Source organism: Hyla sarda, chromosome 5, assembly GCF_029499605.1.
Source record: "Hyla sarda isolate aHylSar1 chromosome 5, aHylSar1.hap1, whole genome shotgun sequence".
In the NCBI taxonomy this organism is placed as follows: domain Eukaryota; kingdom Metazoa; phylum Chordata; class Amphibia; order Anura; family Hylidae; genus Hyla; species Hyla sarda.
The window spans coordinates 264,507,359-264,535,325 of record NC_079193.1 but is presented as its reverse complement, the minus strand read 5'-3'; the positions used below and the strand labels follow the sequence as shown (position 1 = coordinate 264,535,325).

At 41.6% G+C, this 27,967-nt stretch overlaps 1 protein-coding gene across 2 annotated transcripts in view; it reads left to right on the top strand.

The window, feature by feature from the left end:
• SMCHD1 (structural maintenance of chromosomes flexible hinge domain containing 1) overlaps positions 1–27,967 on the top strand; it is a 449,735-nt gene that overhangs the window by 89,051 nt on the left and 332,717 nt on the right. For both annotated transcript variants that reach the window (XM_056521656.1, XM_056521657.1), the window contains exons 6-11: positions 868–982; positions 8,452–8,571; positions 9,322–9,485; positions 9,585–9,672; positions 15,011–15,221; positions 15,448–15,571. In XM_056521656.1, the coding sequence (XP_056377631.1) occupies positions 868–982; positions 8,452–8,571; positions 9,322–9,485; positions 9,585–9,672; positions 15,011–15,221; positions 15,448–15,571 (822 nt within the window). The remainder of the gene's footprint in view (positions 1–867; positions 983–8,451; positions 8,572–9,321; positions 9,486–9,584; positions 9,673–15,010; positions 15,222–15,447; positions 15,572–27,967) is intronic.

Sequence of the window (27,967 nt, the reverse complement as noted above, 5' to 3'; positions counted from 1 at the left end):
TTTAGGTAAAGACTGATCTGTTGCCATGATGACAACGGAAGCCACTGTCAGTCCTCCGGTTGCCACGGCAACCATCGGCACTTTGCAGAGCGCCGATCGGTGACAGAGGGAGCTCCCTCCCTCTGTTACCCTAATAGACGCTGCGGTCACAGTGACCGCAGCATCTATAGGGTTAACTCAGGATCGGAGCGCAGCGGGTGGCCTCCCCAGACTGGGCCCCCCTCGCCACCGATCGCTTCACTGTGTGAAGCGACGGAGGAGAGGGGGAAGGAGGAGTCCCCCGCCAGATCCCTGCTTTCGGTCCATCTGTACTTACGGACCAATAGCAGCGATCGCTGGCCGGGGACCGCTGCGATTGGTCCCTGGCTGGCTTCAGGGAGGTCCGGCTGTGCAGCACAGCCACCCTCAATAAACTGTCACAGCGCGCGGCAGAGCTGTGACAGTTAATTCTCATCAGGTACATGTGCCTGATGTTGTGGGAAGTCACCACTAATCATCAGGTACATGTACCGGATTTTGCATAAACTGGTTTAAAGCATACCTTTTAATGGTGTGGTCATTTTTCACTGCACTGTGCACACAGTTTTTTTTCTTTAAAAATTCTGAGCTTAAATACCTTAAGAGTGCTGTTCCCTACTGTATATTTCTATGCGTTATAAGACAGTTCATAGACCAAACTTGAGACCCAGTTCCAAAAGAATCACATTACATCGAGTCTTGCACTGGTGATGACTGCTGTGAGACAGTGCAGGAAACACTATTGAGATCTTAAAGCAGAAAATACATGTTACAGTCATCCAAAACCAAACATATAGGAATTACTTATTACTTTAGAATAGTGATATTTTTCATTTTGTTTTGTTACAGTGATAATACAAGTTATGTTCGCCCTCCCCCTGTTGCACGCAGTCTTAACAGTGATATCTCTTATTTTGGTGTTGGAGGAAAGCAAGCCGTTTTCTTTATTGGTCATTCCACCCATGTAAGTACTTTTTAGTTTTATTACATGACCATATTTATGATCACAACTGTTAAAACACAAACAATTTTAGAAGAAATCTGAATTTTCCACCTTGTCTGTGGTTTACAGTCAGCGTATAGATTAAGGTTTTACTTATTAGACATTGTAGCAGTATCAATTGTATTGAAACGTTCAGTCAACTACACTTTTCAGTATATCCATATGCAAACAAATAAACATTGTTGCATATGTCTGGGACATACATTCAGTCCAGACAAAACAAATTTCCTTCCCGACGCAGGAGCAGGCTCAGAAGTCGGGCCTCATCACAACCAGCTGTCACGCCAATGTCCGTAGTAGTGAATACTGATCATTCATATGTTGCTAAAGCGAAGGTGTTTTTTTTTTTTTTTGATTCTTTATCAAGTATCCCTGATTCCTCTGCAAGCCAAGTTTAACATCTATTATCACAAAGCATGCCACAGATAAATCCAGAGTCTGCATTGTATGTGTCTTCCAAAACACTTTTTTTTCCAATTAAAATTTTATTCAGTTTCAAGCATAAACAAGTAAACAAACAAAGTACAATCACCGTACAATTATACAGGTGCTGAACAAGTCCATGTTCAGGCGTTACATAACACCAAAACTCCCAATCTGGGAACAATAAGGCCTCTCAGTAAGCCTCAAGCTGAGAAAGAGAAGTATGCCATACTGGAAATTCAAATTACCTTAACCAATATGTGTCCAGCCAGACACTTATGCAACATGGGTAAGGAAACTGATAACAAATACCAGGTAACAAGATGTGCACAAGAAGGGCGCAAGGGTACAAACAGAAGGGGACAAGACAAGGGAAAGGAGAAAAGAAGTAGGAGTCTACAGAAGGGAGAGAACAAAAGATAGAAGTCAGGCGGAGGTGGAGGGGACACTTTTTGTGAAAACAAAAAAGGGTGCATCCATTTAACACAGCAGGCAAATTTCCCCTCCAATTTTAACAGAAACATCTAGGAATACCATTTCTACACTTGATTTTGCAACCAATACTGTGCTAACGTATGCACCCAACTCCAAACTCAAACGTAAAAAGATAATGTGTTCCATTCGGCAATCCCCTAAGTCTAAAAAAGGTGTAACAAAATCTCGGCCTCACATCCTTAGCAAGCCAGTGTTGCCAAAGAGTACATTTCCTGATAGACATAAATTGGCAGACAGGTTTTGTGGAACTTTGTCCAAACAGTCTTGCTTTCCACAAAGAAATAGTTCCTGGGTTAGAATATGTCAGACAAAAAATCGTGAAGCTGAGCTTGACCAATTTTGACATTCAAAACAGCGTGCCTCAAAAAATAAAGATATATTACCATTAGCAGTAATTCCAAGTCAATCTGAACAAGCACCAGTAGAACACAGACACACAGGTAATGTCAACCTAACTTCAATCTACACCTTCCAGAATACATATGAGTAATAGAAGATTAGAAGGATCCTACCTTCTGAATAAGCGAATGTGAACAATCATCCATGGCCTTTTTTTTTTTTTTTTTTTTTTTTTTTTTAACAATAATCACCTGGTGAAAATGCAGAAATGGATGCCTTGGGGGTTTAGTCCAAGATCAGCCAAACCCAGTGATGAAAATGAAGTATGTAGTTTTTGATTCTTGTTTACAAAAACTGGTTGCCAGGTTACCTTGTCCCTTTTCCTCTAGGTGTGTTGGTAAAATTTTCTGTAACTTATGCAAGGGACAATGATAGGAGTTCATGTCAAATGGTCACAAATCTAAAGCATGGGAATCTCAACCAATGTGTTCAGGCATTCCAGTAGGGAATGTTTTACTTTCATCAGCTATTGTAATCAGTGGAAATAGTTTTTCAAAAATCCAAGCATTTCTAAAAGTAATGAGTATTCAGGGACTTGCAAAAACAACTTTCTTTGAACATCAAAAGAATAGAATAAAATGAAGAAAATTCTGTTCTAACTGCCAGGCCCCTGCCCATCTTAGTGGCGATGGACAGTGCAACTCTCCTGGATATTCTGCAAAATACTGTACCTATACCTTGATGTAGTTTCAAACAATATATATGGCTTTATAGTTGAGCAGCTCCGTCCATCAATGTCTTCTGCATCTTTAGAAATGAAAGCCTTTAAAAAAAAAAAATAAACATAGCCTTATAGCAAAGGAAATAAACATCCACATGTTAGCCACAGACCGACATGCCTCCATAAGAAAATTGGTGTGTGAACAATATCATATGGTTAATCACCAGTTTGATGTTTGGCACTTGGCCAAGAATGTTGGTAATAAAATATTGGCAGGTGTAAAAACTAAGACAAAAATCTCTGAGTACAGCCTATCAAAAATAATTTGTGGTGGGCGGCCAGAAGCTACAATCATAACGCTGACATTCTGGTTGAGTATGGGCAAACAGTTATCAAGCATGTAGTAAATGAACATGCCTGGATTGAGGAAGAGGAAATCCAGGCATTGCCATCACCCTCCACTAACATGAAAAAGATGGTGAGACAAAATGGTTAGTTCCACATTCTCATGCCTACAATGTTCTTTGCAAAATTGTGCTAAACCCCATTCTTCTGAAAGACTTAAGGCAGCTTTCGGCTTTTTGCCACACAGGAAGTTGAGACATTTTTCATAGCCTATGTATGAAATATTGCCAGAAACATTGCATATGGATTCTATGGTGGCGAGGACACATTTGGCGGCATTAGACCATAACAGCAATGTAGGTCATGTCCAAGCTACAGTCAAAAAATCAAACCTTAGTAGTGGCCCTGTAGGATCATTACGCTATTGTTTGGAATTTTCAAAAGGCAGGCGTGTTTGGGTTGTGAAGCCACTTTATGAACCCACTACTAAAGAATTCTTATGGGATGTGATGAAAAGTATTTTGAGTTGTCCAAAAAGAAAGCTCTACAATTACTCGGGTTGTCTAGAAATATGGAAACACTAATCTCATGATTAACTTCACGATTTAATCAGTAAATAATCTTTGTAAACTGTTGGAAATATTTATTTTGCATTGGTGATGTGTAAAAATGCCAAGGTTTGGTTTACACATTTATTTTATGGATTGAGCAGTGTGTCAAAGTAATTAAGCATCTCCAATCTGCTTTGAAATGTATTTTTTATACTAGGCTAGACATACTGCCTCAAAAAAGTTGAACTTTGTAAGGAGCATTTACCCAGAATTACAGTATATTAGTGGGAGACAAAGTGATACGAAACAGGGTAGCAGACAGAATTATAGTGAGTGGTGTAGCGTGTGTCTGGAGAAACTTATTTCTCAACATGTGAATTGTTGCGGCCATATTGCCTCAGGGCCTATACAAGAGCATAGTGTGACGTACCTCCTGTTGATCGGAACCTCCCCCCACCTTCCCCTTCCGTCACTGCTACTTGGAGTTTTCATATTTGTGGAGAATCATAATTCATGAAGCTCGACACAGGCGGAGTGCACCTTACTGTAAAGCTCCCCATTTTGGTTATAATGAATATTTTGTTACATTTTCAGACTTTTATGCTACAAAATAAGGGGGGGGGGGGGGTGTTAACACACAAGGCAAGTGAAATTTTGTCAAAAATGAAAACCACCACCTCAAAACGGAAGTGGAATTGTCTAAGCAGTTTTTATGTTGGCGTCTTCTGTAGTGTGTATTTAGAAAGTTCTCCTTGTGTGTTTCCAGACACATTCCATTGTTTATTTTGTCCCAAATTACAGTTTGTGCATATTATTATAGTCCGTTATCCATTTGAATCCGGTATAAGTTCCAAGGGGTCAGGAATCGCTACTCAAATTACCTTCCCCATACAGGCTGGAATGGGCACTCTGTTCCCTTTACCTGACTGGCCATATATCAGCGCAGTGAACACCTCATATGCCAGCCAACGCAGATGTCTAGATCAAAAGGAAAAGGGAAAAATATCAATGAATACCTTTTTTTTTTTTTTTCCCTTATTAATAAAAAAAACAGAACATAACCTTTCCAAGACTGCAAACACCACTAGTTTTTAAAATTGTTTGGTTATAAGGGGTGACATGTTGCCTTTCTGTGGAAATAAAGTCAAAAATGCAAAAATCTGGAACATATAAGGATGGTCTGCCTTCCTGCATGCCTTCTTCAACGCGACGTCACTCGACATTGCGCTGCGCAGCGCATAGCATCGACGCAGGAGGCGCCACACCGGAGCCAGAAGCAGCGCGGACCCGACCCTGGCAACAGGTAATTATAAAATCTTGGATGGGGGAGGCAATGGGGCAGCGGCACCGATAGCCAGGGGGAGAGAAGCGGCAGCAGCAGGGCTCTAAACCCCAGGAAAGGCAGGGGGGGAGAAGCGGGCAGCGACGGCCTCTCTCCCCTTGCCTTTCCTGGGGGCTTCTGCGGGTTCAGAAAAACCGGGGATGGGGGAGGCAATGGGGCAGCGGCGCCGGCAGTCTCTGGACCCCAGGATAGACAGGGGCAGAGAATCGGGCAGCGATGGCAGGTCTCTGGACCTGCAAAAGCCACTGCAGTACATTGATTTAAAGTGCCCGCTTTAAATCATTGAACTGCAGCGGCTTATCGGCGTATAACACGCAGATTGACTTTAGGCTAAAAATTTTAGCCTAAAAAATGCGTGTTATACGCCGATAAATAAATACAGTAATTTACAAACCTGTTAAACTTTCTGGAGCCAGTTGATGTTTAAATTTTTTTTTTCTGGAATACCCCTTTAACACACTTTCTGAATGTCATTTTGAATATTATTTTTTTTGGGGGGGGGGGGGGGGGAGGTGTGTGCAGTTTTTATAATGTGGTCATTTATGGAGTGTTTATAATATGAAGACCCCTTAAAACTTAACTGGTCCCTGAAAAATTCCGATTTTGAACATTTTGTGAAAAATTTGAAAATTGCTGCTGAACTTTGAAGCCCTCTGATGTCTTACAAAAGTAAAAACATATCAACTTTATGATGCAAATATAAAGTAAACATATTGTATATGTGAATCAATATACAGAGTGGGCCATTTATATGGATACACCTTAATAAAATTGGAATGGTTGGTGAAATTAACTTCCTGTTTGTGGCACATTAGTATATGTGACGGGGGGGGGGGGGACTTTTCAAGATGGGTAGTGACCATGGCAGCCATTTTGAAGTCGGCCATTTTGAATCTAACTTTGGTTTTTCAATAGGAAGAGGGTCATGTGACACATCAAACTTATTGGGAATTTCACGATAAAAACAATGATGTGCTTGGTTTTAATGTAACTTTATTCTTTCATGAGTTATTTACAAGTTTCTGACCTCTTATAAAATGTGTTCAATGTGCTGCCCATTGTGTTGGATTGTCAATGCAACCCTCTTCTCCCACTCTTCACACACTGATAGCAACACCACAGGATAACTACTAGCACAGGTTTCCAGTATCCGTAGTTTCAGGTGCTGCACATCTCGTATCTTCAAAGCATAGACAATTGCCTTCAGATGACCCCAAAGATAAGTCTTAGGGGGTCAAATCGGGAGACCTTGGGGGCCATTCAACTGGCCCACGATGACCAATCCACTTTCCAGGAAATTGTTCATCTGGGAATGCTCGGACCTGACACCCATAATGTGGTGGTGCACCATCTTGCTGGAAAAACTCAGGGAACGTGCCAGCTTCAGTGCATAAAGAGGGAAACACATCATCATGTAGCAATTTCGCATATCCAGTGGCCTTGAGGTTTCCATTGATGAAGAATGGTCCCACTATCTGTGTACCCCATATACCACACCATACCATCAATTTTTGTGTTCCAACAGTCTTGGAGGGATCTATCCAATGTGGGTTAGTATCAGACCAATAACGGTTGTTTTGTTTGTTAACTTCACCATTCACTTAAAAGTTTGCCTCATCACTGAACAAAATCTTCTGCGTAAACTGAGGGTCCTGTTCCAATTTTTGTTTTGCCCATTCTGCAGCACCCGAAACTATGGATACTGGAGGAAGCCTGTGCTAGCATTTCTCCTGCGGTGTTGCTATCAGTGTGTGAAGAGTGGGAGAAGAGGGTTGCATTGACAATCCAACACAATGGGCAGCACATTGAACACATTTTATAAGTGAAACTAGTAAGAAACTTGTAAATAACTCATGAAAGAATAAAGTTATGTTAAAATCAAGCACATCATTGTTTTTCTTGTGAAATTCCCAATAAGTTTGATGTGTCACATGACCCTCTTCCTATTAAAAAAACAAAAGTTGGATTCAAAATGGCCGCCATGGTCACCACCCATCTTGAAAAGTTCCCCCCGTACATATACTAATGTGCCACAAACAGGAAGTTAATATCACCAACAATTCCCATTTTATTGAGGTGTATCCATATGAATGGCCCACCCTGTACATCAGTGGTCTTCAACCTGCGGACCTCCAGATGTTGCAAAACTACAACTTCCAGCATGTTTGAAGACCACAGCTGTACATTTTACGTTTATTTTTATTTTTTTATAGGCCTTTTATTCATCCTATAGGTTTCTCTTGGGTTACATTCTACTTCATAACCTATTTTTTCCACTTCTTTCCTCTTGTAACCCTTTTCCACAAATTTAGTAATAATTTTATTTTTATGTTTTTCATATTCGTCATGATCACTAGAAATTCTGCAGGCTCTAACGAACTGGCTCTTAGGTAGCCCTTTAAAAACCATAGGCGCATGATAGCTAGTGCGGTGCAACATACTATTCTTATCTGTCTAGCCTCCGGCTACTCTCACAGGATTTTCTTCTCTGGTCTGCCTTCTAGCAGACTAGAAAAGTAGATATCTGATTATACTAATTAGTGTTATGCCTATGCATAGCACTGAACAATTTCAGCAATCTAAAGAATGCTTTAAGTAGTACCCTATGGGAACATAAATGGGAAATAAATGTTTAAAAAAGTGTTAAAGGTTTAGAAAGTCCAAAATTGCTAAATTGCTGCAGTTTGGTCACAGTCCAAAAAATTTATAAAAAGCAATTAAAAAGTCGCATATAAGCGGTACCACGAAAAACTCGTACATCCCTGTATATGGAAAAATTTAAGTTATAAATGGTCAGAATTGGGCAATAAAAAAGTGAGTTTTTTTTTAAAAACAGTACAATAATAGAAATGTATCTAAACATAGCTATCATTTTAATTTTATGTCATGTTTATCGTAAATCGTGAAAATAAAACCATAAAACATTTGCAAAATTGCGGTTTTCTTTTTCAATTTCCCCACACAAATTCATATTGTTTCGATTTTTGCCATACAATTTATGGTAAAATGAGTGATTCCATTATAAAGTACAATTGGTCGCATAAACACAATCCCACATATAGGTCTGTAAATGGATATATAAGCGTTATGGCTCTTAGAAGGCGAGGAGGAGAAAATGAAAATGCAAATATGTTAAGTCTGTGTCCTCTAGGCCAAAATGGGTGGTGTCCTGAAAGGGTTAATTCCAATTCTAATTATTGATGTTTCTTTTCAGATTATCACTAAGACATCAGACTCCCAAGATGTCCATGAATTTCTCATTTCCAAAGAAGATTTTGAGAAGAAAGAGAGAAATAAGGAATCCATTTACTCTGGCTCTATAAGAAACAGAAAGGTAATGTGAATTTGCCTGTCTGTATTGTATGTACCGAAGTGGTCATCCTTATGTTATTTTCGCACTATGGAAATTCCACCGAAATATAAGTACATTTTGTTTAATGGCATTCCACTGTCTTTCTCACAGTGGGATTTCTGGAAAACTGTCTTTAATTTTGCAGTCCGTGGCAGAATCCCATTGAAGTCAATGGGGCTCTGAATTTCAATAGAATTCTGTGTTTTGAGAACTCTTGAATTCTGCAATTCTACAAGATTTCTGCTGCAAGCTTTGCAGAACGGAATTTGAACAGAATTGAAGTATTCCTCCATGTGTACATAGCCTAATAGGGATTATCCTTTTAAAACTTGATGGCATATAGTCATGATCGCTATCTGTATCAGATCAGCGGGGATCTTGCTCATGGCCCCCATTGGTGATCAGCTGTTTGTAGAGGTACAGTGCTTATGTGATGGTTGCAACCTCTCCATTGTTTACTTCAGCTTTAAGTCCATTTGTCTTGGAAATACTCTGCAAGTTACAGTACTGCAGCCATTTATTTACTTGCTTGGAGCAATACCTTGCACTGCTGCAACATATAGCCAATGCTTACTGCTTACATAGGTGCTGAGGCCCTAATCTAATATTGAAGGCCTTTACTGAGGGTAGACTATCAATTTTAAAATGTTGTTGTGTAACGACTTAAGCTGAGAAAACACTGTTCATGTTGTTTGTAGGAGCTCTAATAATCATCCTCATTTCTGTTTGTAGCCCACAGATTTTTCACATGTTACGGAAGATGATAGGAATCTGCGTAACCTCATCTTGGAGGAGAAAGATAAAGAAAGCTTTACTGCAATTATTGTAACCGGTGTTCAGCCTGGACATATACAATATTTAAAAAATTGCCTTCATCTTTGGGCCACACAGCTAGCGTGAGTAGGACCATACCAATAATATTAATTTCTGTCTTGAACTTAGTGTTTTTTCCTGTATTAAAGCAAATTGTGTATTTTTCCCCCCCCCCCCTCTAGGCATATCTACCATTACTATATTCATGGGCCAAAAGGACATGTATTTGGTAAACCTAAAACCACACCTTTCAGCAGTATTGATATTGAGGTATTTAGTTATTACGTTGACGTTGCTTATAAGGTTTACCTTGTGTATGTTTGTAATGCTATGAATTAGACATTGTATTAGTAACCATCCAGTTTACTCTGCTAATAACATGAAGTACAGTCTAAACTGAATTGTTACTACAGGGGGAATAGTTCCCCAAATTCCTTGATTTTATATATTTTGTTTACCACCTCTTTAACCCCATGTGGCGTAAATGTATCTTCGCGCACAGCGCCGTACATTTACGGTTCAGCTATGACGCGAACACAGGAGCTGCGCTCACTTCATGCAAGGCGGGTCTCGGCGGCTGTCAGCAGCCGCAGACCCGCCGGTAATGGACATCAACAATTACTCTGATGTCCCATTACTCCCTCAGATGCCGTGATCAATACAGACACTGCTGTGGGGAGCAGATCAGCCAAGATGGCGGAAGGAAGGTCCCCTCACCGGTCTCCGATGCTCTCTCTGGGTCTTTTGCTCTAGGGTAAAATGAGTGATATCATTACAAAGTACATTTTGCTGTGCAAAAAATAAGCCCTCAAATGGGTCTGTGAATGAAAATATGAGTTATAGATTTCAGAAGGCGAGGAGGAAAAACGAAAACGCAGAAATAAAATTGGCTTTGGCCTTTAGGTTAAAACAGTCTGTGTCCTTAAGGGGTTAATGAATGATTACAGCCTGCTAGGGATATAAAAAAACAAACTAGCCGATACTTGCCTCATCTGTTCCAGTACTTGTGCTTTGGCGCCTGTGACAGCATAGCTCCCCATGAACATAATCCCTATCTACTGGATACATACATCTTTAGGATAAGTTCACAATTACAGGATCTGCTGCATAAAGTTCACTTACATACTTATGTATGAGCGAGTCTGGTCAGTGTACATTAATGTACTGCTATAGCTTCTATGTTACAGGCTGTAACACAAAGGGGAGGGTAAAGGATGTTCTTAACAATAATACAGTACACTGTGTGATGAGTTGGAAAGAGATAAGCTTATCATAATGAGTTTGGATTCTTCTGATTGATGCTTCATATTATACAGCACAGGAAATAGCATCTACACTAATGACTGCTGAGAAATGAAGTTTAAACGGGTTCTCCCATGTTTATACTGTTTTTTGTTATTATGTTTGTGTTTTATGTGTGTAAAAGTGTGTTTTTGTCTGTGATTTGTGATTATGTATATATGTATTTTCTTAACTTTTGTGAAGATCCGGAAGCTGGCCCCTTTTTCTTCCAGCGGCTTGCTGTGTAACCTCGGCCTCCGCCATGTTGTGTTCGGTAAGTGGGATGTCGGGCGGTGTGTACTTGCTTCTGTCCTTCCTATCTTCTGACGTCCGAGGCAAATCCTTTCTTCCTGTTCCTTCCGTGGCTCAGCGACGAATTTGCGGCCTCTTCTGGCGCATGCACAGATAGTTTATTTTTTTTTTTTTTTTACCAATTAATTTTTTTTTGTCTAATTGACAAACTGTCTGCGCATGCGCGAGTAAGCAAGTGCTACGCTAACAGCGTAGCGTACATTAGGTCTACGCTAATAGCGTAGCTTCGCGCAAGTGCAGACAGTTTGTCAATTAGACAAAAAAACTTTATTGGTAAAAAAAAAAAAAAAAAAAAATTCCTGCACATGCGCCGCCGCAGATTCGTCGCTGAGCCACGGAAGAAAAAGGAAGAAAGGATTTGCCTCGGACGTCAGAAGATAGGAAGCACAGAAGCAAGCACAGAAGCAAGTACACATCCCCCGACATCCCACTTACCGAACACAACATGGTGGAGGCCGAGGTTACACAGCAAGCCGCTGGAAGAAAAAGGGGCCAGCTTCCGGGTCTTCACAAAAGTTAAGAAAATACATATATACATAATCACAAATCACAGAAAAAAACATACTTTTACACACATAAAACACAAACATAATAACAAAAAACAGTATAAACATGGGAGAACCCCTTTAAAGCAAATTATGTGTCAAGCTCCACCCACCACACAGATTTTCAGCTAAAAAGGGAATGGAATAAAAAGCAATGGAAATAGTCATGTCTATATTATGTTTCAGAGGCAGACATTTAATTCAACCAAACAAAATATTAAAGCGTACCCGTTAGATCCAACAATTTTTTTTTTTTTTAATATATCACTCAGTACCTAATCCTGACCTTGTACATCATTTTTATGTGTCTAGCACCTTTATTAATTTTATTACACTTTTAATTTAGCTCCCTAGTCTGATTTCCTCTCAAAGGGAGGGTGTGTGGCCTCACTGTGCAGGTCTCCGCCCCCTCCCTCAGTGTGTTGTCTGCTCGCATCTCCCCTAGCATTAACAAAACTACAACTCCCAGCTTCTCCTTACTGACAGTAGTGGGACACAAGCTGATAGTGCGAGGATTTTTCCTCCAGCTGTGAGCCCTGCGCCCACAGCTGTCATTCAAGGAAGTGTGTCCATGACATCAGTGATGTCGCATGGACACAGCAGGACTAGTATGTGTCCAAGCAGGCAGGGGGGCAGTTGTTTGACTGGCTCTTTCAGTATGATTTTCAGTATCAAATTTTCTAATGAAAGCCATTGCAAAACCTATTGTTTGTTTTTGCATGCTTTACAACTTATCAAAAGTTTTTGTATCTGACAGTGCCCATTTAAGTTTACTGTGCATGGTGGGTCATGGTAAAACCTTTTCTGTTGTAAGTCTTTAAAGGGGTACTGTACACCTAGACATCTTATCCCCTATCAAAAGGATAGGGGGATAAGATGTCTGATCGCAGGGGGTGGCGGCGTCTTACGAGGGGGCGGAGCCGTAACGTCACGATACTCCATTCCCTGATCGCCCATCTTCAGCCACAGAGCGAACCTCTGGAATAGGGGATAAGATGTCTAGGGGCGGAGGACGTAAATGTACGTCGTGGTACTTAACGCACCAGGACGTACATTTACGTCCTGGTTCGTTAACAGCGGGCATCGGAGCGATGCCGACATCATGCGCGGCAGGTCCCGGCTGTGGATCGCAGCCAGGGACCCTCCGGTAATGGCGGACACCCGCGATCCCGCGGATGTCCGCCATTAACCCCTCAGATGCCGTGATCAATACAGATCATGGCATCTACAGAATCGCGGTCACTTAACAGGATGATCGGATCGCCCGCAGCGGTGATCCGATCATCCTGCACGGCAGACTGAGGTCCCCTCACCTTGCTCCGCTGCCTTCCGGGAGTCTTCTGCTCTTATCTGCCTTCCCGCAGACCAGAGCAGAAGATCACCAATAACCCTGATCAGTGCTGTGTCCTATACATAGCACTGAACAGGATTAGAAATAGTGATTGCTTTAAATAGTCCCCTATGGGGACTATAAAAGTGTAAAAATAAAAGTAAAAAAAATTTGAAAAACCCCCTCCCACAATAAAAACGTAAATTGTCCCATTTTCCCTATTTTACCTACAAAAAGTGTAAAAAAAAAATATTATTTTATATACATATTTGGTATCGCCTTGTGCGTAAATATCCGAACTATTACAATAAAATGTAAATGATCCCGTACGGTGAACGTAAAAAAAAGGGCCAAAATAGCTGCTTTTTTTTTAGAACATTTTATTCCAAAAAAAAATTAATAAAAAATGTAATAAGTTTTGTATAAGCAAATATGGTATTAATAAAAAGTACAGATCACGGCGCAAAAAATGAGCCCTCATACCACTTCTTATACGGAAAAATGAAAAAGTTATAGGTCTTCAAAATAGGGGGATTTTAAACGTACTAATTTGGTTAAAAAGTTTGCGATTTTTTTTTTAAGCGCAACAGTAATAGAAAAGTGTATAATCATGGGTATCATTTTAATCGTATTGACCCAGAGAATAAAAAACACATGTCATTTTTACCATAAATTGTACGGCGTGAAAACAAAACCTTCCAAAAATTGCAAAATTGCGGTTTTCTTTTTAATTTCCCCACACAAATAGTATTTTTTGGTTGCGCCATACATTTTATGGTAAAATGAGTGATGGCATTACAACGGACAACTGGTCGCGCAAAAAACAAGCCCTCATACTAGTCTGTGGATGAAAATATAAGAGTTATGATTTTTAAAGGGGAGGAGGAAAAAACGAAAACGTAAAAATAAAATTGTCTGAGTCCTTAAGGTCCAAATGGGCTGAGTCCTTAAGGGGTTAATGTTGAACATGCAGTCTGATCTGCCACCATCATGTTATAGTGTGGTTAGCTGTTTAGATTAATATATAATTTGGTGGTAAGTTATTTAGCATTACTTGTAACTCACTGATTAAAATCCCTACTGATTCTAGTTTAGGAATCAAATTTTTTTTCCAATGTTTTGAGAGGTAAAACTCCTGTATTATTGAAGTGCATGCACCTATTTGCTATCTAGTAGCACCTCCCTACAGCATAGTGCAGTACTCTACTGCTTTTTATCTGTGCCAAAACTAACGGCTCCTTTGAACACCAAGTGAGTGTGGCTCCATATTGTATCTTTGCAACAACACTATAGCCAGTGTTCGGTTGCAGTATGACACTCTGGGAAATGAAAAATATCAGTCAGTTCAGTTTTTTCTTCTTCTTTGTAACAGTACAAGTTGTCCTGCAAAAAAAATAACCTTTATATGACACGTCAGTCAAAAATTGCAATTTGGAATATCAGGAAGGAAATTAAGGGAGTGTCAGTTGTATTCGCTGCTAAGAACTGCAGACACTGTTCGAATGTAAAAAAAAATAAAAAAATTTACTTTTCCTCGAGCTGATGGTGGTTGTCAAACTTAGAAAATCTCCTTTTTTATTTTTTTTAATTTCTTGGCCAAGTGTTTAGATGGCAGGGCCGAGCTGTTGAAGTGTCACAGCCTGGCACATCCCTTTGCTTGCCCTCACCTCCCATCCCCTCTTTTACAGATATCCAGTGCTGTGTATGTTGCTCAAAAGGGTCTAGAAGTTGTGGGCAAGTGAGGAGGCGTGCCAGGCTGTGGCATTTGAGCACCTCAGGACTGCTTCCTTGACACTTGGCTGAGAAAAAAAAAACTGAAAAAAACAACAAAAAATAAACAGATTTTTATAAGTTTGACAACCACCATCAGCTCCAAAAGAGGTGCAGTTCCCTTTATGCCCCAACATCTATCCATTGGTGTCTACAGCTCTTAGCAGCATTTAGAGGTGACAGCTTCCCTTTTAAAAAACCTTTTAATGGTGACCAGTTACCTTACAATATTGACACAACTTATGTATGACACAACATACATTATGGCATAAAGGAGATTAAAAAAATCTTTAAAAAATGACATAAAACAAAATGTTTGTCACAGAAAATGTAACTATTAATACTTAAAGTCCTGTTTATTTTCACACAGGTTTACATATTTGAAAAAGGAAAGACTCCTAAAATTATTAATCTTAGAGAGATTAATGATGACATGCAGACTTTGTATATTAATTCTGCAGCTGACAGCTTTGAGTTTAAAGCCCTTGTTGATAGGGAAGGAATAGTTGAAGGAATCATACGCTACCATCCATTTCTCTTTGACACAGAAACTTACCCAGATGACCCATTCTTCATATCAAGTAAGTGAATATTTAAATTTTGTAAGCGTTCGTTACTAATAAGAGAAGACACTGAAATTAGTCAATTCTTGTCATTGATTTAAGATTGGTAACCGCATAACTAGTAATTTGTTTTTATTGCCTAGGGTAAATATTCTTTTAAATGTATACACGTTTAATGTTGGTAACATTTAAAATTGTGTATATATGCTTTATGTTTCTAACATTTTTTGTCATAATATTTTAGGAGATAATGAAGACAGTGACTATGATGATGATTGCATCATTGTGGAAAAAGAGGCTAGAGGGAAGAGACCAATCTTTGAATGTTTTTGGAATGGAAGGCTGATTCCTTATACTACTATACAAGAGTAAGGCTTGATGGTTAATGGAAAACCCTTTCTTTCTTTCTTTCTTTTTTTTTATTTGCGATAATTTTTATTCTTATAATACCAGCATTATGAATAAAATCAGCATGCATTACTTTATAAAAAAATATATATTTATCAGTAACCTGAAATAAGATACATTTTACTTCCTATGTAATAAGGTTTTGGTGGTATAAAAAAGGAAAGGAATAAAAATGACAACACACCTTGGAGATTTTATCAAAACCTGTGCAGAGGAAAAGTGGAGCAGCTGCCCATAGCAACCAATCAGATAGCTTCTGCTCCACTTTTACTTTACTTTTTACTTTTAAAAGGAATGTCATCATATGTACAGTGTCCTGCGCATATTTGGTGCTGCAGATTTTAATGTAAACTGATTGAACACCGCTTCAATTCTGCAACATAAATTTTACGAAGGATACTGTACATTTGAATACACCCTGAAACCTATTTTTAAGAATTTTTTTTCTACTTTTACATTTTACATATATATTATAATAATTCTGAAATATTGATTTTTTTTATTTTGTCCACTAAGCTTTATAATATGTAAACACCAGTATATTGAGAAGACATAGCCTCCCCCTCCCTGGACATTGACCTCTGTACTTCTTCGTCTACTGTATGTCCATAGGACTTGCTGTAAAGCATACCTATAAATGCTGGTTAGTGCTTGGACAAGAGTGTTGCCTATAATAATGTACAAAAAAAGCTTAAAGGAGTTGTCTGTGAAGCTCTAAATGTATTGCCTATTTTGCTCCGCTTTACCACTGGGTACAACAGGTGATTAAATGAATGTATGGAGGAAGATCAGCTCACCCACTCATATGGAACAGTTCTTTCATAGCAACAGCACACATCTCATATGAAGGCCCAGAAAAGAACGCTGGAGCAGAGTCTCCAGGTGCCGGACTTCACAATGAAAAAAAAACAGGTGCTTCTGGCTCCCGAGGATAAAATCCCAAACTTTCGCCACTTAAGGACGTTCCAAAATCTGTAATCATTCGACAGGCATCTGTTGACAATGCCTGCAGGGGTCCTGAGAGCCTATCCCCCCCCCCATCTCTGCGATCGCCGCAAATCGCCGCTCAATTCAGAATACAGATGATTGGAGATGTCAGAGACATACCTGATCATCCTGAAGGATAGGAGTGAGGTGGGAGAGAGTTGAAATCCCCACTCTGCCCGCTCCTGGATGTCCAGGCAGACCGGACATTTATATACACATATAAGGTATTTCCTTATTCGAGAGAAATTGGGTTATAAATTTTAGCGCGATTTCTCTTTTACCCCTTGTAAAAAATTCCAAAACTGGGTCTACAAGTGTAAAAAAAAAAAAAATGAAGATTTTAAATTTTCTCCTTCACTTTGCTGCTAATCCTGTGAAACACCTAAAGGGTTAACACACTTTCTGAGTGTCATTTTAAATACTTTGAGGGGTGGAGTTTTTATAATGGGGTCATTTATGGGGTATTTCTAATATGAAGGCCCTTCAAAACCACGTTAAAACTGAACTGGTCCCTGAAGAAAAATTCTGATCTTGAGAATTTTGTGAAAATTTAAAAATTGCTGCTGAACTTTAAAGCCCTCTGATGTCTTCCAAAAGTAAAAACATGTCAACTTTATGATGCAAACATAAAGTAGACATATTGTATATGTGAATCAATAAATAATTTATTTGGGATGTCCATTTTCCATATAAGCAGAGTTTCAAAGTAAAAAAAAAAAAAAAAAAGCAAAACTTTCAAATTTTTCATCAAATTTTGGAATTTTTTTTACCAAGAAATGATGCAAGTATCGATAAAAATTTACCACTAACATAAAGTAGAATATGTGACAAACTGTCTTCAGAATGAAAAGTAAAAGCATCCCAGAGTTGTTATGCTTAAAGTGACAGTGGTTGATGTGCAAAAAATGCTCGGGTCCTTAAGGTGAAAATGGGCAGAGACCTTAAGAGGTTAATGAAAAAAGATCCTAATACAAAAATGAAAAGTAAAAACACACGAATGAAACGCAGACACGTTTTGATTTAACAAGTCTTAGTCATGGCAATTCTGTAACATACAACTTAACATTTAAATATCCTGTTTATCACGTGGTATTAAGGCTGGGTATACGCCCATAAGCCTCAGAATGTAGCCAGTACAACATAGCTGGTTCAGAAAGATCAAAGGGAATGTTACAATATTTCTTGCATGAAAAACAAATCTGAGACATATGCGATTAAGTGAACTGGCAGTCTCATGTATATTCAAATAAAAAACAATCAATAAATCATTCCTATAGTTGAGACCAGATGGGAAGCATGTTTCTAAACACAATATCCAAAACGCCTCCCGTCTGAACACTGCTTTCCAATCCCCTCCTCTGCGAGGTGGATGCACTCTTTCAATGACGATAGTTATAATTTTAGGTATGATGCCTGAATGTGCATCAACTACATGCTTGGTAAAACCAGACATAGATCTACTATTTATTCTGTTCATGTCAGGTATATGTAAATGTTCCTGCAGCCTGGTTTTCAACTTCCCTGTCGTACTGGAGATTACTCTCATCACGTATATTAGTGTATATAACATGAGATGTTTAACAATTGATGAAATCCTTTTATATTTTATTGACACTCCATACTGGCCAACGAGAAAGTGTAAGTATTGGACTTATATTTGCATGTTTCGCAACGTATGTGTCCACATTTATAGCTACCTTTACTTGAAAGCCAGGTTTCGCCATGTAGAAGTCACTAGGGGAAAACTGACTTTGTAATAGACAGGCTTTACGTGGAATACAGTCATGGTGGTAAATGTTGGCACCCCTGAAATTTTTCAAGAAAATGAAGTATTTCTCTCAGAAAAAGATTTCTGTTACACGTTTTGCTATTATAATGAAACATTGATGAAAGGTGTCCAAGCAGGAGTCTGGATGGTGGATAAGCAGCCCCAAACAAGTTCCAAAGATATTTAAGCTGTCCTGCAGGCTCAGGGAGCATCAGTTTCAGCGTGAACTGTCCATCGACATTTAAATTAAAGGAAATGCTATGGCAGGAGACCCAGGAGGATCTTACTGCTGACACAGAGACAAAAAAGCAAGACTACATTTTGCCAAAATGAACTTGAGTAAGCCAAAATCCTTCTGGGAAAATGTAATATGGACAGATAAGACCAAGATAGAGCTTTATAGTAAAGCACATCATTCTACTGTTTACCGAAAAAGGAATGAGGCCTACAAAGAAAAGAACACAGTACCTACAGTGAAATATAGTGGAGGTTCAATGATGCGTTGGGGGTTGTTCTTCTGCCTCTGGCACTGAGTGCCTTGAATGTGTGCAAGGCATCATGAAGCTTGAAGATTACCAACAGATTTTGGGTTGCACTGTACAGCCCAGTGTCAGAAAGCTGGATTTGCGTCCAATATCTTGGGTCTTTCAGCAGGACAATGACCCCAAACGTACGTCAAAAAGCACCCAGAAATGGATGGCAACAAAGCACTGGAGTGTTCTGAAGTGGCCAGAAATGAGTCCAGATCTAAATCCCATTGAACACCTGTGGAGAGATCTTAAAATTGCTGTTGGGGGGGGGAAAGCACCCTTCCAATAAGAGAGACCTGAAGCAGTTTGCAAAGGAAGAGTGGTCCAACATTCCGGCTGAGAGGTGTAAGAAGCTTATTGATGGTTATAGGAAGTGACTGATTTGTCATTTTTTCCAAAGGGTGTGCAACCAAATATTAAGTTAAAGGTGCCAATAATTTTGTCCAGCCCATTTTTTGGAGTTTGGTGTGACATTATGTCCAATTAGCTTTTTTTTTTTTTCTCCCTTTTTTTGGATTTCGTTCCAATACACACAAAGGGAATAAACGTGTATAGCAAAACATGTGTTACTGCAATCCATTTCTGTGAGAAATACTTAATTTACTTGAAAAATTGAAAGTGAAAGTAAAACGAACTTTACTGTGGCAACCACTAGGAAGACCAAACTGCAGTCCAGGCATGCTGAGAGTTGGTTTTGCAACATCTTGAGGGTCACAGTTTGGAGACCACTGTTACAGTGGTGCCCAAATGGTAGCCCTCCAGATGTTTCCAAACTACAACTCTCAGCATGCCCTGGTATGGACTGCCCAGGCATGCTGGGAGTTGTAGTTCTGTAACATCTGTCCCTTCAGATTTAGCAATTTTCATGAATTTTTTGAAAATTGCTGCTCTACTTTGAAGCCCTCTAATTTTTAAAAAAAGCAAAAATATGTCCATTTTATGATGCCAACATAAAGGGGACATATTGTATTTGTGAAGAAAAATAAAATGTATTGTGAATATCCATTTTCCTTACAAGTAAAGAGCTTCAAAGTTAGAAAAATGCTAAATTTTCTAAATTTTCATGAAATTTGGGGATTTTTCACCAAAAAAGGATGCAAGTAATGCCGAAAATTTACCACCAAAATAAAGTAGAATGTCACTAAAAAACAATCTCAGAATCAGAATATTCGGTAAAAGCGTTTTCATGTTATTAATTCGTAAAGTGACGGTGGTCAGAATTGTGAAAAAGGGCTCAGTCCTTAAGGTGAAAAAGGGCTGCGTCCTTAAGGGGTTAAAGCAGAAAAAATTTATTTTGCAAAAAAAATGTAAACATTTGTAAAATATATTCCTTAAGATCCTGGCTATAATTACTATATTCATCCAAATGGTAAGAGATGGCAATAACAGCTCTGTCATGCGGAATACAAGTATATATTGCAACTATGTCGCATGATATTCACTTTTGGTCGCTAGACCATCCCATAATGTTGGTCGCCTGTAAAAGAGAATTGGTATGTTTAATGAAACCCATAGTGCGTGACACCAATGGTTGCAAAAGGTTGTCTCTAAAGGAGAATCAATTCCTGCCACAATTGGGCTTAACCGGTTACCTTCTAAGGATGAGCTGGCTCATCCTGAGATAGCAAGTGGTGTATGGCACAGGCTCCCGACTCGAGCCTGCGCCATATCAGCCGTCCCTCAGCTGATTCCTGTAGCCAGGGGTGTGGAAATTTAAAAAAAAAAAAAACTACTTGTCCAAGGGACTAAAGCGGAACACAATCTACTTGTCCCTCAAGAAAATCCACTTGTCCTGGTTGATGAAATAATTTCAACCAAAATAGTCTGATTTCCCCCCCCCCCCCACTAGACCACCAGGGATGGATATAAGATCCCTTTAGACACTGCTGACAGCGCTGATCTAATGGTTTAATAGGCGATCGCAGTATGCCAGGCTATTAGCGGAGGGAGAGCTGTAGCTCCTTTTACGCCCCAGCCAAGCCCAGAAAAGTCTAGATGTAACTTTTTGATCGCCTTATAAAAAATTTCTCATATGAAGTGACCAAAAATGAGCAATTCTGGACTATTATTTACATTTACACCGTTCACCGTACGGTTTAATTATCATATTTTAATAGTCTGGACATTTCCACATGCAGCGATACCATTTATGTTTATTTTTGTACATTATTTTTATTTAAAGAAAATTGAAAACTTTTATTAGGAAAGGGGCTTATTCACACACACACACACACACACACACACATATATATATATATATATATATATATATATATATATATATATATATATACACATACGCCCTTTTTAAAATATTTTAATCACTATTTTTCAGTCTCAATAGGGACTTGTGTTACTGGGGGGGTGTTCTGCTTCTCCAGTTTATATGGTGCATTTTGTGTCAGAAAATGCTGGAAGTTGCATTTAGTTACTAGATAACTACAACTCCCAGCATGCCCTGATACAGCCTATGGTTGTGTGGGTGTTGCAGCATGTTGCACTGTATAGTACAGTTAAGGTTATTGTGTAACATGCTGGGAGTTGTAGTTTTGGTTTGTGTCAGCTGCAGAGCCATAGTCTGTGTCAAGGAATACTGGGAATTACAGTTAGTAACTACAACACCCAGCATGCCCTGATGCAGCCTATAGCTCTGCAGCTGACCCGAACCAAAACTACAACTCCCAGCATGTTACACTTTATAGTTCTACAGTTTAGGTTATGGTCCAACATGCTGGGAGTTGTAGTTTTGGTTCGGGCGTGTTTGTGTGCATCCGTGGGGCTCTTGGTTGGCGGGTGAGTATGAAGGTGGCGGGATTCTGGGGGTGCAATTTAGTGCGGGTGCCACTAAAAATAAATAAAATTAGATGGCACAACTGCCCTAATGCCCGTCCGCTCCTATACAAAACATTTATGCATACACATATCATACATTCACCAGCCACTGCCCCCATATACATACATACATACATACATACACACACACACACACACACACACACACACACACACACACCCGCCACTCCCCCCCCCCACATCATACATTACATACACACATACTCACACCATACATGTACACCACACATATGCACACATCATACATACACCTGCCGCTGCCCACCCCACATCATACATCACATACATACACATCACACTTAGACATTAATACACACATCATACATCACATACACACACATCACACTTAGACATTATACACACATCATACATTACATACACATCACACATAGACATCATACACACATACACTCACACCATACATATCCACCAGTGTTTCCCAACCAGGGTGCCTCCAGCTGTTGCAAAACTACAACTCCCAGCATGCCCAGGGCATGCTGGGAGTTGTAGTTTTACAACAGCTGGAGGCACCCTGGTTGGGAAACACTGATATACACCATACATATGCACACATCATACATACACCTGCCGCTGCCCCCCCATCATACATTACATACACACATCCACTCACACCATACATATACAACCACCCTTCCTGCCGCCGCCTGCATTCTTGGTCTCCTCACCTGATCCGGCCATGAGTGGACATCAGAGCTGTAGTCCCGGCCGGTGTGAGTGAGATTTCAGTCCTCTCCTCTCTTCCCTCCCCCCTGCTCTGTGTTTTCCCCGTGCAAACAAGCAACCTCCCCGTGGTGGATTAGGTCCTGTCTAGACAGAGCAGGGGAGGGGGAGGGATAGAGCTGTGTGCGGGGGATGGAGCTGTGCACGGAGCTGTCAACATATTTTCTCTCACCCTGCTGTGTCTTCTGAGCTGCGTCCTCCATCCTCCGGGAGGGGAGATAAGGGGGCTCTGCAGTCAGCTGGAGGCTGCCGCCCCCTCCATACACTCTGAGCACCGGTGTGAGGTGTAGACTTGCTCCTGCGCCTCACACCGGCATTAAAGAAAAATAAGGGGGAAGTCTGTCTCTCCCTGCTAGCCCGATACAGGGCTAAATCTATAAACAATTCACCTGCCCGGCGCCCAAAACTACTTGTCCCGGGCGTCGGGCTATAGGATTTCCACATCCCTGTGTAGCTGAGGGCTGGCGTTAATAGCAGACATGCGGCGATTGCCATGGCCAGCAGTGGCGTCTAAAGGGACATTTAAACCATCCCTGGTGGTCCAGTGGGGTGGATCCGCTTCTGAGGTAGCCGGAGGGCTTACCTCTCCTGCTGCGCTGGTCCCGGCTCTGAGATTGATAGAGCCTGGCTGATCCAGGCTTTATCAATCGAGCGCAGAGCACATAGATCAATGTGGTTCTATGAAACCACATTGGTCTGTATGAAGGCATCTACTGATTCCTCCTATAAGTCGCCTAAGGGGACTAAAAGTGTAAAAACATTAATAAAAATTAAATAAAAAAAACACCCATTAACCCCTTCCATATAAAAAATTTGAATCACCCCCCCCCTTTCCCCAAGTTCCATAAAAAAAAATATGTAACCATAATTACAATAAACATATGTGGTATCCCCGCGTGCGTAAATGTCCGAACTATAAAAAAAAATGTTAATTAACCCCTTGGGGACTGAGCCCATTTTGATCCTAAGGACCAGAGCATTTTTTGCAATTCTCACCACTTTCACTTGAAGCATTAATAACTCTAAGATGCTTGTACTTATTAATTTGATTCAGAGATTCTTTTTTTCGTGACATATTCTACTTTGTTAGTAGTAAATTTCCATCAATACTTGCATATTTTTTTTTGCGAATTTTGACGAAATGGTTTCTGGGGGGCATGTCGCATTTAGGAAGCCCCTATGGTGCCAGAACAGCGAAAAACACCCCACATGGCATACTATTTGGGACACTACACCCCTCAAGGAACATAACAAGCAGTCCAGTGAGCCTTAACACCCCACAGGTATTTGATGACTTTGCGTTGAAGTTGGATGTGTAAATGAAGAAAAAGTTTTTTTTCACTGAAGTGCAGTTTTTTCACCAATTTTACCATTTTTACAAAGGGTAATGGGAGAAAATGCCCCCAAAAGTTGTAACCCCATCTCTTCTGAGTATGGAAATACCCCATGTTAGGATGTAAAATGCTCTACGGGTGAACTACAATGCTCAGAAGAGGAGGAGTCACATTTGGCTTTTGGAAAGCAAGTTTTGCTGAAATGGTTTTTGGGGGGCTTGTCGCCATTGAGCTTTTAGAGAGAGAATTTGTCTGGAATGAAAGTCAGGGGGCATGTGCGTTTACAAAGCCCCCCCGTGGTGCCAGAACAGTGGACAACCCCCACATGTGACCCAGTTTTGGAAACTTCACCCCTCACAGAATTTAATAAGAGGTGCAGTAAGGGCTGCACTGACATTTGACAGATCTTTGGAACAGTGGGCTGTACAAATGAAAAATAAAATTTTCATTTTCACCGACCACTGTTCTAAAAACTGCACCCCTTGTTTTGTTCCATGAGGGTTGTAGCTTCCAAAATGGGGTCACGTGTGTGTGTGTGTGTGTGTGTGTGTGTGTGTGTGTGTGTGTGTGTGTGGGGGGGGGGGGGGTCCATTGTTCTGACACTATGGGGGCTTTGTAAACACACATGGCCTCCAATTCCGGACAAATTTTCTCTCCAAAAGCCCAATGTCGCTCCTTCTCTTCTGAGCCCACAAAGCACTTTACATCCACATATGGGGCATGTTCGTACTCAGAAGAAATGGGTTTACAAATTTTGGTGGCTTTTTTCCTCTTTTATTTATTTATTTTTTAATTAATTAATTTATTTTTTAATTTTCCCATCCAACTTTAATGAAAATTCAAACACCTGTGTGGTGTTAAGGCTCACTATACCCCTTGTTACATTGCGTGAGGGGTGTAGTTTCCAAAATGGGGTCACACTTGGGTATTTTTCTCTCTAGGCCCCATTGGGGGACACAGACTCTGGGGTATATGCTGCTGTCTCTAGGAGGTTGACACTATGGTAACCAAAAAGTCATCTTCTCCCAGCAGGATATACCCGCCTCCAGGCCACTGAGCAATTCAGTTTTTGCTTAGTGTCTTAAGGAGGTGGACATGGTCTGGTTTTATCCAGACCAAGTCTCATATTTTAATTTTTTTCCCTTAGGTTTAGGGAATGTGTTAGTTCTTTATTCCTTTTTATATCGGTTTTCAGGTGGGGACTCGGAAACGCAGTGTTCACTGTTTCCCCATTGCGAGAGGTGGCAGGCATCTTGGATGTACTGTTAACCCCCTCTCGCCAACGGTCAGCTCTTGGGGTTGAACCTCATGGGTCCGGGTCCCCCTGCCTCCCTGTTCGCCTCGCTATGAGCTTGGCTTGCCGCAGGTAAAAAGGCTGACTGAAGACTACAGTCTGAAGGGAAGTTCTTCAGCATGAGGCGAGTATCTTTTCTCCCTAGGTCTTGCATGAGCTGGAGACCCTCTGTTTTTGGCCCTATCCTGCAGAAGCTGGGGCTGGCCTGAGTTTTCGTATTTCCCTGCAGGGGGATTGTTTTTTTTATTATTGGGGGAGCAGTGGCTACAGTACAGGCACAGTAAGGGGGCACTTTATTAAGCACCTTATTAAGTGTGTGTGTTTTATAGCACACGCGCCGCAGGCTTCTCCATGCGGGCGGATTCACTTTTTACTTTCATTTTCGGCAGCTGCGGCTGTCGACGGCACTTCGCCCGCTCCGTCCCCGGGCGCACAGAACTCACTGCAGGCGGCGTGTGCGCTCAGGGTTTGGAGCGGGCGCCATTACAGCGCGAGTCCCGCGGTATCCTTCGGCGGCCCGGCCTACGTTAGCTCCGCCCACCTGGCCGCATAAGTGCCTCGGTAGCGCAAAATGGCCACCAATCAGCGCGGTGCGCGTGTTGGGGCCGTGCAGGGGCCAATCACAGAGCTCCTTGCCCTGACCCGGTCTCTTCCTTCTACTGGCCAGCGTCTCTTCCCTGCACGGTGCAGAGTTCTACTCACAGCAGCTGCCTTGGGACACAGACTTGGGTGAGACTGTTCAGTTTTTTGTCATGTCTGTGCCCAGAACTTTTCCTCCCTCTAAGCAGATTACGGGAATATTAGTTACCCATTACGCTTGTAAAAACTGCTCTGCCAATATTCCAGGTTCTGCTGAACCCACTTGTTCTTCCTGCTCCACTGCTCCCCTTGCTATTTCTAACCTAGGTGCCCCCTCAGACACGGTGGGTTCGGCCACCCCTCCAGCCTGGGTTTCCTCCCTCTCCCAGTCTATATCTGACTTGGCACAGGTCTCCTGTTCTGTGGTGACCGCCTTGGAGAGGTCTACCCTTCACCGGCCCTCTAGAAGGTCCCGTTCCCCTTCTCCCTACACTCCGCATAAGCGTAATAGGGGTGTCTCCTCTGATTCGTCCCCCGAGTCTTCTGGTAGACACGGGCGTTCCTCTCGCAGGTCTCGCCCGACCACTTCTTCAGGCCACACACGTCACTCTTCCAGAGGACATTCCCGTGGTCGCAGTTCTGGCTCTCCTGAGCCACGTACCAGGTCGGAGTCTCCCTCTTTCAGGGCCGCCTCCACTCGTTCGCACTCTCATGGAGAGCTAGCGGCCGAGGGTTCCGATTCGGCATCCGATTCGGAGGACCGTTCGGACTCGGTGGACACGGTGAACTCATTGGTTATGGCCATTACAGACACCTTTAACCTAGAGGACCCAGTAACTTTGGATGCAGCTCCAGAAGTATCCTTTTATCGTGCCCGACCGGCACCCAAGATGTTCAGCTCTCACGCTGAATTTGAGGCCATTCTAGAATCCACCTGGAAGCACCCTGAGAAGAAGTTTCAGGGACTGAAGAAAGTCCAAGCGCGATATCCTTTCGCCAAGGACCTTGTCTCCAAAGTGACTTCCTTTCAATCGGTGGATCCTCCGGTTTCCCGCCTCTCTAAAGCTAATACTTTGCCGCTGGCGGATGCAGCTGCCTTCAAGGATCCTGCAGACAAAAAGGTTGAGTTTGTTAGCGAAGTATGCCTTTTGAAGCAGCGGGTTCTTCCCTGCTTCCTGCCTTCGCCTCCATCACCGTGTCTAAGGCCCTCTCGGTTTGGCATTCCCAACTCTGTCAGGGCATTCTTTCAGGTTCTCCCCTGGAAGAACTGTCTGCTCTGGCCCTCCAATGTTCCAAAGCTGGAGATTTCCTGTGTTCTGCTTCTTTGCACTCAGCTCGCTGTGCTGCCTTTGCCACCGGTAATCTGGTGGCCCTCCGTCTTTCTATTTGGCTTAAAACGCGGATGCTGCATCTAAGAAATCTCTCACCGAGATTCCTTTTACTGGCTCCCGACTTTTTGGCAAGCGCCTGGATGAGATTATCTCTGAGGCGACAGGGGGCAAGAGCTCTTTACCTCAAAACAAGTCTAGCACTTCCTTCCGCAGGAAGTCTTCTTCCTTTCGGTCATCTGGCCCTTCTAAAGGGTCCAACCAAGCGCCTCTACGGGACAAGAACGTCCCCTTTTTCAAGGTGCGTCCCTCGTGGAAGTCGGACACCAACTGTCCCGACCGTTTTGCAGGCAAATCGGGCAACCGCAAACCCTCTTCTGCATGAAGGGACGCCCCTACCCGCAGCTTTTTCTCAGGTGGGAGGTCGTCTCTTGCTTTTTCTAGACGTTTGGACCACGAACATTCAGGACTCCTGGGTCAGGGACGTGGTATCCAACGGATACCGGATAGAATTTACCTCCCTTCCGAGGGATCGTTTTTTCCAGTCCCGTGCTCCCCGGTCTCCCTCGCTTGTGCGGGAATTTCGGGAGGCTCTTCAGTCCCTTCTCGTCCAGGGTGTCATTGTCCCAGTTCCTTCAAGGGAACGCTTTCAGGGTTTTTATTCCAATCTTTTCGTGGTCCCCAAGTAAAACGGTTCTGTGCGGCCAATCCTGGATCTCAAACGTCTCAACCAACATCTTCTGATCCGCCATTTCCAAATGGAATCTCTCCGTTCGGTGGTGGCATCTATGGATCTAGGGGAGTTTCTTTCCTCGGTGGACATCAAGCATGCCTACCTTCACGTTCCAATTTTTCTCGTACACCATCGTTACCTCCGCTTTGCGGTTCCGGAAGGTCATTATCAATTTGTGGCTCTCCCCTTCGGTCTTGCCACAGCGCCAT